We start from the raw sequence: 13,053 nt of genomic DNA, 5'->3' as shown, positions 1-13,053 counted from the left end.
AAGTAAATCAAAGCGCATATTTTGGAGCAACTAAGAGCTGTTACTTTTTGGAGGGTAAAAGAGTATTTTTCTTGAAAATTTTTTGAAGAAAAATCTAAAAGCCCTCTAACGTTGAGTTAATATACCTTTCTGACCCCCATCATCAATGGCATTATTCCTCCAAGGGACTCTTAACATCTAAGCAACAGTGAAGTTCTGGGTCCATTATGGATCTCATGGCACCAAACCAACTGACACTGAAGTCAAGTTAATATACTCCAGCGAGATCACCTGTGGGTCAAAGATGGCCCAGAGAATCTTGGAAAATCCATTTATGTTGAGCAAAGCTCTGAATCACCTTCAATCAGGCTGTCAAATACAGAAAAATTTGGTCTTCTAGTAGTATTTCCCAGGGTAACTTAAGCAACAAACTTACACCAGAGGAAGAATTAAAAGAGGGAGCAATCTAGTATTATCAACAAAAGCAACAAAGTTAACCCTAATTTAGTACATCCCAGAGTCCGCTGGATGTATAATAATTTAGTAACGGGGTATATGACAGAGCTTTCTTTGATGATAACGAATTCTGGCTGTGATTCTGTCACCAAGTTGCCAAAAAATGGTATACTAACTGAACTGCCAAATGGCAGATTAAGAAAATTAATGTATTCCGATGGTCTGTCCATGAAAGGAAAATGTATACAGACAAATTAAGAACATTTTACCAAGATCTGAGATTCAAACAATGGAACAATTGTTTTAACACTGTTAGAATGACCCCAACGGTTAGTTTGTCTATGAATGTATACATATATATAAATTCAAACACACACATTATTTCATACTTAAAAAGACTGAGGCAGTTCTGCTATATATAGTTAGCTACAATATCCAAGATAAAACAATTCCTACTCAAAAAATTACATGAACACATGAGATAAGTTCTTATCATAAATGCTCTCATGAGGCTATCTAGTATAGCTCATATTTCCTGGTTCTAAGGCTCAAAACACAGGAATTCCACTCCAAGAGATAATTTGCCCCTCAATCCCCACATACAAAGTGTAGTCTAAACAAACAAAATGGTAATAAAAAATTGAAAAGGAAGATATAAAAAGAACTCAATAGCAGGATTCTGACTACCTCTGAAGACCACACACTATCATTATTCCTGATTGTCTTAAATACAACAATCCAACATGCCCCAAGATGGAAATTTGGCATCGTAGGGAAAACATTGGCTACGACTGTCAGAAAAGTTCGTAATCTTAAACATAATTTATGCCATTTGCCAGTCACAAAGACATTTACTGAACAGAATTTTTGAGCCATCTGTAAAATTAAAATGATTGAATCAATTTGAAAAGCAATCTTCATGATGAAGAAATTAGGACTCTAGGTATGAAAAGCGCGTTCCTTTTTTGTTAATAAATTCAAAGGAGAGAAACATTCTGATATACACAGATAAAAACATGGCTAACAAGAAAGAGGGTAACCAGCAAGTACTACCTGGATGTGTAATGTCAGGAGGAAAGGAAGAATAAAATTCAGGTAATTAATAGATTTAGCAAAGTAAAGTACATGAAAGGAAGAAATGTTTGATATGTTTAAATATCAATGCCTTAGATCAGAGTAAGAAAAAAAGTCATTCATTGTTCGTGTACACAGATTAGATATCTAAAGAGATACTTGGTGGGCAGGGGCTTGGGATGGAGGGCGCAAATTGGAATGTTCAGCTTTTAAAGCAAAGACTGTACATGAAGACATATTTTAAGTACAGTGAAGATTGTCTTGTGTTACTTTATATCCCACCATAAACCTACCCCACCCTCAGACTAAGAGGGTATCCAACGCTGAATAAATGCTGAAAATATTTAGTAGTTAAAGAAAAAAGAGAAGGATCTTAAAGGTATATATGGGAAGCTTTTGGAAGAGGTAGAGAATCCAGTGGCGTATATATTCTCTTCTATTTGATTTCAACTAGCAAGAGACTAAAATTGATGTTTGTTTTATCTTCAGTCTTAGTTTTAAACTGACAAGGGCACGAAAAAAGTGAAATTAAAATAATTTTAACAAAAGGGAAAGCGTTTGACAGTGTTTAAAAGACAGACAAATCAAGCAAAACTGAATGTGGCTTAAGGTAAAAAATACAACTAGGTATTAAACAATTTGTAAAACCTTACAAAGAAAATTTAACTTTCAAGAAAAATTAGGTAGATTTCCTTCTGGCAGTGACAGGTCCTGACGGAAAAAACATAACCTCTACAAGACCAAGCACAGCTCAAGGGTCAGGGCCCCATCCTAGTCATCTTTTTATTATTCAATATCTACCACAGTGGCTGGGCAAACAACAGGCATCAATAAATGTTTACTGACTGAATGTGTATTACAAGGTATCATCAGTATAACCGATATAGCTCAAATCTAATCATGAAAGCTTCGTTAAAGTAGGATAAAAAGAGCACAATCAGTGGTATTCCAGAAGGTAGGCCTAAAACCAATTATATTTTCTAATCTCAACCAGTGGCTATAAAGACTTTCTGAGCTTCTTTTTAAAGCAATGAAACTCTTTCCAAAAGAAACCCCATGCAGTACTTCAATACAGAATAAAGATGCCACTGGCTAGACCAAAGTCAATGGGAACTCCAATAGCCTCCCCTAAGCCAGCCCCCAAGGTGTCTCTGTGGAACCTACTGGAAAAACTACTGCTCATCTTAAAAATGTGATAGAAAGCATACTCATTCAGTTCTGAGGTCATCACACCTAGAAAATTATCAGTACTGTGAAGAACAAATCCTAAGTAATGTTGCAAATTTAAATAAAGACAAAATTTCAACAAAGAGGAGATTCTATCACTTAGAAAAATGAAAACCACACTTATAAATGTGGGGGAGGGGCAGAAAACAAAAAAAACTTAGGCCACAGTAGATAAAATACAAAAAACATCATCTCATTAAAAAACATTAAACATATTCACACAAATGTAATTACGACCATGAAGTAAACTGCTCAACAGGTATAACTGCTCAATAGGTGTTTTCAAAGAGTCCCAATTTCACACTGTATAGAAAAATCGCACCAGAACTGTAGAGATGTGCTCCACTATTGAAATAGCATGTAGGCACGGCTTCACTTAACATAGTAATGCAAGAGTAACCGCCAAGATCAGGACCTTCTGCCACTTTCAGAGTTGTTTTCTGCCCCTACAACTGATCCCTAACACTATTACAAGTTCCCAAGTAAGTAAAAGAAGGGCAGAGGCTCCACTGAGTATCTCCTACAGGCCTGATAGTGGTATTACCTAGGATATTTACTCTGCTCACAAGATGGGTAGTAGAAGACATAATTACTGGACAGCACGAAGTCTAGAAGCAAGCAGCAGGGCACTAAAATAGTGAGAGTTTACACAACAAAAGCTTGTTAAATTAAGTAGTATGTGGTACAAATGCAATTTTTACAGCAAAGGTTGAGGAAGAAGATATACTAGTAAGAATGACATGAAGCAGATCACAAAATAAGGCCACCTTCAAAACATTATAAACTATAGAATCATTCTGATCTTCAAGTTTGGATTTATAGAGGTTTCTGTATAAAGCATTAATACCTAATCACAAGTTTCCTTTAGTGTGAACCTTTTTGCATTTGAAGGTATTTTCTTTGCCAGGAATGCTTGCCTCCCCTGGCTCATCACTTGGCTAGGTTCTTCAATGTCAGGTATTAGCTCATGTATCCTTTCCTTAGAGGCTTTCCTTGATGTCCTACCTGAAGCATCCCATCTGTTATTCTCCAGTACAGTACCCTGTTTATCTCCTTCATAGACAAGTAAGATGATTAAGGGTTAGTGTAACTGCTGTCTCAGCAAAGGCAGGAACTGTAGTTGTCTTGTTCACCTTTACCCAAAGACTAAGAAAGTTCCTGGTACAAACAGGTGAACAATAAATATTTGTTGAAAGAATAAAAAATTACTATACCAAATTTACATAAATACATACACATACACACAAATATAGGAAAATGGGGAGTACACGATAGAAAACCACCAAATGTTGAAAGTATTGAAAAATGATACCTGTAGAGATAGGTGAATATGATTTCAAAGAACAATTACCAAAGATAGCTTCAAAAACATGAAAATTTATGAAAAGACGACCAGGAGTGGTTATTTTCCATTTCTACTAAGGTGCAAACAAAAAGAAATGTTTAAACTGCAATGAGTCAATATTAATGTCATAATTATTTGCTGCAGAATGAACTACCAACAGAGTTTCGGAAATCTCCTCTCACTACAGAGTATGAAATATGGTCAACCACAAAACCAGGATCAGTTAAGGACAGCTCAGACTGCAGGTAACTTATAAGCTGAAAAACTTGCTAAATAAATGGCTTTTCCCCCAATTTTTAAAATTCTGAATTCATAATTATGTGTAGAATAACAATCAATTTATAAATTGAATACAACATACTTTAAAAACAGATGGCCCGTATCTGCTGATCGTACCTCTGCATCACTTTTCTAGGTATTTTGCAGAAACAATTACATTTACAAAACGTCCATTTCATAATACAATCTGGTAACTAAACCAAATCAAGCGACTCGAAGAGCAGAAGATCTGCTGTTGAAATATTTTAAAATACCTTTTGAAAAATGGGTATTTAAAGATTCGCTTTTTAAAAAAGGGATATGTATATGGAAGTAATTCCAGCATATCCCTGAAAATAATTATACTGCCACCTATGCATTTTTTATGAGGTGGAAGGATAAATCAACAGACTGCTAGATTACACAAGTCAATTATTCCTGTTGAAACTTGGGCATAAGACGAAGGGACTTTCTCCATATGAATTCTTACTGTACCCCAGAATTAACTGGTGCCAGCAGTATCAGTGCAACTATTACTGGTGATGATGTCATGCTATGCTGTTTTGATTATGAGGATAAAAATGGGAATGGAAAAAAGAGGCTTGGAAAGGTTTTCAGTATGGTTTCCTCATAATAAGATTTAGCAGTTAAAAACAAACAAACAAACAAACAAAAAACACAAAAAGAATGACTGTTTAAGCCCCACTGAACACATTAAGGTCAAGGATTTCAAAAGTTAATCCACTTTTCTTCCCCCAAGAGTTTATTTTTGGTAAAAGGCAGAAAAATTAGTTTTTCTACAAGGAAAATCTGCTTCTAAATAATTTGAAAATCTCGATATATATTATATATTAAAAAAGACACACAAAAATAACAGAGAAGTGGGAATAACAGATTAGGTACTGTAACTTTATAAAGGTTTGCCTAGATCAAGAAGCAGCGCACACACACCTCATCTATGCAAACTAAAAATGTATATAAACAGCACAATACTGTGATACTGGATCATGATACATTACCTGTACACATAACTACTACTGTTATTAATAAACCTTTGGGACACTCAATTTTATGCCCAATAAGACATCATTAAGTCTTTAAAATCTTCTCTTCCTCTTTAATGGGAGAGTATTTCTAGACACTAATTTTCCCATCTAATATTCAAATATAGGAAACAGATTCCACAAGGTGCTTTAATTGATGAGACCTCAAGTGCTGTTTTCTCTCTTGAACTTTTGGATAGTAAACAGTCCATAGGGACCACACACAATACTATGACAGAAGAGTTGTTACATTAAGTCTTTTCATGGGACTTGATTGGTGAAGCTTTATGACATGCTTGAGCAACGCACTGAAGGGGATCCCATCTGAGTTAATACTTTGTCCAACCACTGTAGAGGTCCATTCAGATGAAGTTCAATCCAGCAAGGAGTACTTGTTACCGTCTGCCTTCTGTTTAAAAGAATACAGGAAAATAGTTATGAAATTCAAGTCCACAGGCAGGGAAAATGGCTATGTTTAGGTACACTGCATTAAAAATTTAGAGAAATTAAAAGGTTGTGTATATAATTTTGGACACGATTATTTCAAAAAATGGCTGATCCTCAAAGTACTTCTGATGATCTTGTTTTAGAAGTGATTTACAAGAACATTTTTTTCTCATCAAACTAAAATTAATAAGGTGATCTTACTATTCACCATCATCCAAAATGGAACACCTGAGAGAGAATGTAGATACTATTAATATCAGGCCAGGGCCAGACGTGGTGGCTCACAACTGTAATCAAAGCACTTTGGGAGGACGAGGCGGGCGGATCACAAGGTCAAGAGACTAAGACCATCCTGGCCAACATGGTGAAATCCCGTCTTTACTAAAAATACAAAAATTAGCTGGGCATGGTGGCGCGTGCCTGTAGTCCCAGCTACTCAGGCGGCTGAGACAGGACAGTCACTTGAACCCAGGAGGCAGAGGTTGCAGTGAGCCGAGATCATGCCACTGCACTTTAGCCTGGAGACAGAGCGAGACTTCGTCTTGAGGGGTAAAAAAAAAAAAAAAAAAAAAAAACAAAAAAAAACAGGCCAAAAGGAGAGGCGTGAATAAGGATTGTCCAAGCAAACGAAGACACACAGTCACTGTACTTATCAAAACAACCACAGAATAGTAGATACTCAAACATCAAATGGAATCTAAATAAAAGTATACCAAAGCAAAAACAAAATTTTGGCCCAAGCTAAACCCATACCACAGAGTGTTAAAAGCTGGAATTCAACTTTCCCTGCCAAAGCCAATGAACATCCCTCTTAGCAACACCATTCGGGCTGTTCATAGTGCTTCAACAAAAGGGGCAACTCTATGGGAATTACAAATTATTCAAACACATCCTGTCACTTCCATCCATTGATTTTAGTTCCATCTTATTTGCTATACAGAATAAGTCAATAAATCCACTTGCTTCTATAAACTAACAGCCCTTCAAATATAAGAAAAGCCCATTATCAACTCTTCATCTCCAAGCAACACATGTTCAATATAATTTAAAACTGTACTTCCAAGGATGTCATTTTCTGAGGCAGATGGCATCAGTGCCCCACTATACCCTTCAGATTTTTCAGTGTGCTCTAGGCAACTTCCAAATGCAGGTATCTTCATTTCTGTGCCCAGGAACTTCTCTGATATACCAAAAAAGGCTAGAGGTGCCAGGAAATTAACATCCCCAGGAGCAGCCCTCAACCAAGGAAACAGAAATTGACATTTACATGCCCTGCAGTTCTGTTCCCCTGGGGAGGATAATTCTGTAGACTGTTTACTATTTCCCAAAGTTTCCCCAAGGGTGTCAGTTCTAGTGACCCACCCACTGTGGTAGGTGGCTTAACAATGGTCCTGGCTGCCCTTTTCTCCCCTGTCCCACTTCCCTTTCAGGAATAAGTCATAATCCAGGTCACTCAAGGGGAGTAGGTTTAAAAAGGCTGCCACACAGATATATTTCTTGATTAAATATGAATTCTTCATACATCTAAATTCCCTGTTTACTACATTTCCTAATTTTTAAGCTAACAACCTAGATGGCATTAAAGAAATTTTAAAAACATAGTTTTAGAAACCTAAATATTAAGTCTATTTCCTCAGCTCCAGAATGATTAAAGACAGTAAGTCCCTGGTAGCTACCCACATATCCACAGATAGATGGGTATTTGCCACTTTGATTTGTAAATGTTAGAGGAAACCACTTGATCTTCCAAAGTCAGATGTACCTGACTCCCAAGACTCACAAAAACATACTGCATATTACTGCTTCTGTAATTACAGATTTTACTTTATCTCTGAGTTAAAGAATAGCAGAGTCCACAGTGAATGAAGAAGGGCAGTATCTTTACCAAGTAAAACTGCTCTTAGCAGAAGATCTATAGATACACATGGAATTCTCTCTGTAATTCACTCTTATTTCCACTAAATTCCTATCATATTTTGCCTTATTCTAACCTTTTGAAGAAAAAAGTCTGACCTGAAATCTTATTAGACAATATAATTTAAATCCAATTTTGCTATCAACTCAAGTCTAAAGCTTTAAGAAAACGGCATTCACCATTCTCTACAGGTAACAACATCTCAAAAGGGTAATAATCAAAACAGAACTATAGCAAAATCATAAAATGACTCTACCAATATAACTCAGAAAAATTAGTGACAAGTCTTCATTTTGATATAAATACATAACATATATTTTAAAATGTATTCAACAAGTACACCTCACTCTCAAAGTCAGATTTCTGACAAAACTTAAGTTAGACAACCAAGTTCAAAACAAATCAATTTGGAAGAGACCAAATTGCCAGAAGCAGCAGGAATACAATCACTATATTACATGAAGATTTCTTAAGCAAGCATATGGAGAAAGCAATACAAATTGAAGACTAAGTATTTTATTTTACTTAATTCCTACTCTTAAATATGGTAAAGAAGTCTTTCCTCTCTTTGATGTGAAATCCAATCTACTGTTTATCAATAATCTATTTTATCCACTGATGACAAATTAGTTTTTGTAAAACTTAAATATATAATTGTTACTACTATCCTTATAGAAGAGGTTAAGAGTCCAGGAGAACTATCTTCCAATCCCATCTCAACCACTTATAATGTAACCTTGGGTAAATTACCAGCTTTCTATGCCTATTTACAAATAGGTATTAGTTTGAACCATTTGTTACCTGCAAGGATGGCAATTTCATATATTTCAACCTTACAAAGAATGAATTGACAACAGAAATAGTAATTTTTAGATACTACACTTAAAACAGCACAATGCCTGTCACATTAGCAAGTATTCCTCCTATTTCTGAATGAAGTTCCTCCTCTTAACCTACATTCAGTTTGTCTTAATTTGTCCAGCCTTATTTTTTCTATTCTCCAAACTGAATTGCTATGCTATCCTCAAGATTATCACTTCCCAACTCTGTCCACCCCATTTATGACTATTGAAATCCAACGCATCTTTTACAACTGGATCCCGTGCCATCAAGTTTTTCTTGAGCACTGTGTGCAAACATATCTCCTTCCATAAACTAACATAACTCTTCATATACACCCCTTTTATGGTATTTAACACTCTGCATTATCTTAAAATGCATGCCCATGCATGTTTTAATGATACCTTCCATGATGGCAGCTCAGTAATTTGCAATAGTTTTTAATTTGGAGGCCTCCAACTTTATTTTACATAAAGATCAGCTGACTCTAACCTCAATGAAAATAGATACAAATGAACTCCAGAATATGCAAAAACGGAATGAAACATAATTACATTGTGGAAATTTAAGAACCAAATATGTATTTCATACCGGTATTCTGCTCCCCACCCTTTCACAAAACTCATTCTTATGGTGCACATTCTAGTTAGCTGGTAGACGGCTTCAAAACCCTGATTAACAGACTGAGCCAGAAGAGCAGCAAATTCCTGGTTGTTGAAGATCTTCAGATTACAGCCTATGATTAAAAAAGGTAAAAGAAACTGTCAAAAGAGTATCACTACTAAAAATTTTAAAAGGGTTACAAGTTTTAGAATATGAGCATGCAATCATCTACCAATTCCTAAAATCAGCAACTAGAAAAACTAAGCAAGTTGACATGATAGGTTTATTTACATTATTGAATGCATACCTGGTGGAATTTTACACACTGTTGCAGGGTGCCAACCGTATCTCTGATTACAATTGGGGCTCTGCACAAAGATTGCACTATCACTTAGGCACTCAGCAAAAACTTCCCCACCTATGTAATATAAGCGCACTCCTCTTCCTGAAACAAAATACAAAGGAGATTAGTTTTGTAACATTTACTATTTCCGTGTGACTTTAGAAGCATTTTCTTGGGAAAATTCTAAAATGATATAAGGTATTTCGAGGATCTTTTTCACAGATAATGTCTTTCTGAAGTCTAACTTTAAATATACTACTGTATAGTTCTCCAAGAATACTATTTCACCAAGAATACTATATATTTCTCCAAGAATATTCTAGGTTTTATTGATTTTAAAATACATGTGTATCGAAAGTATTTAAACAATGTAGAAAAAGTACACAGATAGTAAAATAGTTTCATACAAATGATCTATATTATTTTAAAATAAGTAAAAGATTGAGTTAATTTTTGAAGGAATTCACTGTTTGGAGAAATGTATCTTCGTTACAACTGTATTTTCTTAAAGATCCCACTAACGTTAAGAAAAAAGATACAAAAACATCAAGAGGTTAAGAGTCATTTCCCATTTTGAAAACTATATATTACAGTGGAAACCAAGCCTCTAGATGTATAAGCATGATTAAGTGAGAAAAAATTCTACTGGGAGATTTTTAATATACTTCTTTCAGAGTATGACAGATCACAGATGCAAAATAATATGAGATATAAGAAATTAAAAAAAAAAATTGTGAGAGGCAGAATTCTAACACGGCACCTAAGAGTCTCAGCCCTGAGATGCACATACATTCCCTATTAATCAAACACTAGGTGCTGCTGTTAAGGAATTTTTCAGATGTAATTAAGGCAGCAGATCAGTTAACCTTAAGAAAGGGAGATTATATTTGGTGGGCCTGACTCAATCAGGCAATCCTTTAAAAGGGACTAGACTGTCATAGGGTAGTGATGCAAAGCATGAGAAGTATTCAACACAAGAGGCATTCTCCATCGCTGACTTTGAAGATGGATGGCACCACGTGACAAGGAATTCAGGTGGCATCTAGGAGCTGAATTCTGCCACAACCATGTGGGCTTAGAAGAGGACCTCAAGCTCCAGATAAGAATACAGGCCAGCTAATATCTCAATCTTCGCCTTGTTAAACCTTGAAAAGACCGCCTAACCCATGTCTGGACTCCCGACCCATAGAAACTGTGAGGTAAAAAATTGGTGTTTTAGGCCACTGAGTTTGCGGTAATTTGTTACACAGCAAAGAAAACTAATAAAACAACTAACATTCCAGATTTAACAAATACAGAACCTGGTACGCTGGTTCTGTTAAGACTATGGAATATTTGTAAAATAGTTATGCATGTGGTCATTGGAAAAACATTAAGTCCAAAAGTAGAGATTTTTCAGGCTATATTCCCTTATCAAAATCACCTATAAAACTAGAAATCAAAAATAAAAAAAAATCTAATAATGACAGCAATCTAAAACTTTGGAGGGAGAAGAGAATAGGGCAGGAAAAAACCCATTAAATTTTTTTGCAGAACCCCAAATAAGACAAAAACAAAAAACTAACTATTTTAGTTAAAGCACCTACAGTGCCACTGGGTATCTTAATAAGATTATCCAAATTTATACATCAAGCAAGATTTGAGAACTTCCACATGGAACCAAGTAATACATCTTCTAGTCATTATCATTTTGCAGTATCAAAATCAGCCTTTGATAACCAGCATTACTTCTCACAGGAGGTGATGGTTAATTAGAAAAAAAAACAGAAGCAAACTATTGTTAAAATAAGTTACTTTAAGGTGATGAGAATGATGTTCAATTATGAATGGCTCTCACACTTTTTCACTTCATTGTTAAGGAAATACTGAGCACCCCAAAGAGCTTTTGTTTATGTGAATATTATGGAAAATGACCATATTAGATATAAAAACTGAGATTTTAAAAACTCATTTAAAAATCAAATAAATCCATTACATATTAACATAAACAATGTTTATGAAAAACAACTGTATTTCCAAAGCAAAAAAAAACAGTGGCCACATTTCACCCTTTTGCAAATCTCTTTAATGTCTAGTGTAACAGAATTGGAGTCTCACTATCAAATCTACATTTCATCTCCTGCAAAATCATACGCATGCAGGCTCTAGAATACTCCACTGTGCACTCATGAGAGAATGAGAGTAAAAATGGCAAACAGCATCTCAGTGCTACTGTGAAAATAGCTTTGACCTCACAAACTAGCTGAAAGGGTTTCTGGGACTACCCGAAGTCCCCAGACCACATTTTGAGATGTCCCTGAATTATATTTTGAACTATATTAAATGCAGTTCTTGTTTTAGATATCTCATTTCAGATGAACAGCAAGCAGATTTCATTTAATATATAAACTCACCAAAGGGGAAAAAACCTGGAAGCTATATAAAGGAACTGAAAAAAAAAAAAAAAACATACCTATATGCCTTCTTGTCATTTCTACTGTGGCATTTCGGTTAACATTGGAGAGTAAACCTAAGCAGAACCTCTCTGAATTTGATGGATCTGTAAAGCCATCTACAGTGAGTGAGGGTTGTGATGCATGGAAGGTTTCTCCAACCCTCTGATTTAATTCATAATATGCTATTGAACACCAAAATGCAGGTTCTGAGTAAGTAACTGGCTGTAAGTCTGAAAAAGAAAAAATAAAAAATAAATAAAAGGAAGAAATGTGTGAACAATTCAAGCCAAAATTAGATTGAATATAATCATCTTTACATGCTCTATGCCAGCCTGCACTGGCAAAAGCTCAGGAAGTAGACATAATCGGTTTCCATAGATCATACCAGATTTTCAATATTTTTCACCCAAAACTCCAGTTTCATATATCATACCAGATTTTTTCAAATTTCCCCCATGTCATTAAATCACTTTTTGTTGGATTCTTTGTTTTACCAGTAGTTTTAGTCTAGCTCCTGTTCAAATACAAAACAATCACAGGCAAAGTCAGTCAACTTGCCATACTTGGTGCATTTCTAAAGCACATAAAAAAGCTAACGTGGGGTAAGATAAAGCCGGTGCAAAGATTAACGAGTCAAAAGCCACACAAAGAAAAATAGACATAATAAAAGGATACAAAATATGACATATTTTTACATTTGTCTATTTTAACATCAAATTCTTGGTGAGATACCCTAGCTACAAAAAGAGAAAATCCACTCACACATGAGAACCAGAAAGCAGTAACACACAAAGATCATGCAAGTGCAAACAGACCATAGAGTCAAAAGACTACTTATTTCACTGGAAAACTATGTATTTAGCTTCTGCAATTTTGACTAAAACATAGGAATACTGCAAAAGAAAAAAACCTCATAATTGTGTAAAATAAATTCCAAACATATAAGAACCCAAGAGAAATTGTGAAATAGCAGGGTAAAATGAGGGCAAAAATAATAATAGTAATACAGAAATGTATATATAGTCATCCCTTGTCATTTGCAGGGGATTGGTTCTAGGACCGGCTCCTCCTAACTAAAAACCCTCAGA

The 13,053-nt window shown here is 35.2% G+C and overlaps 1 protein-coding gene across 3 annotated transcripts in view; it reads right to left on the bottom strand.

The window, feature by feature from the left end:
- Positions 1-1,931: 1,931 nt before the first annotated feature.
- The window catches only part of SMAD2 (SMAD family member 2), a 93,652-nt gene continuing 82,530 nt past the window's right edge, over positions 1,932-13,053 (bottom strand). For 2 of the 3 annotated variants that reach the window (XM_025365119.1, XM_025365120.1), the window contains exons 9-11: positions 11,983-12,195; positions 9,495-9,632; positions 9,027-9,320 (exon numbers count right to left, since the gene is read on the bottom strand). In XM_025365119.1, the coding sequence (XP_025220904.1) occupies positions 9,046-9,320; positions 9,495-9,632; positions 11,983-12,195 (626 nt within the window). In that variant the 3' untranslated portion in view covers positions 9,027-9,045. Of the gene's footprint in view, positions 5,792-9,026; positions 9,321-9,494; positions 9,633-11,982; positions 12,196-13,053 lie in introns of those variants that run through there. The other variant, XM_025365121.1, reaches the window with a different exon arrangement.

This window comes from Theropithecus gelada, chromosome 18 (genome assembly GCF_003255815.1).
Source record: "Theropithecus gelada isolate Dixy chromosome 18, Tgel_1.0, whole genome shotgun sequence".
Classification (NCBI taxonomy): domain Eukaryota; kingdom Metazoa; phylum Chordata; class Mammalia; order Primates; family Cercopithecidae; genus Theropithecus; species Theropithecus gelada.
This window is presented reverse-complemented; position numbering and strand designations above follow the sequence as displayed.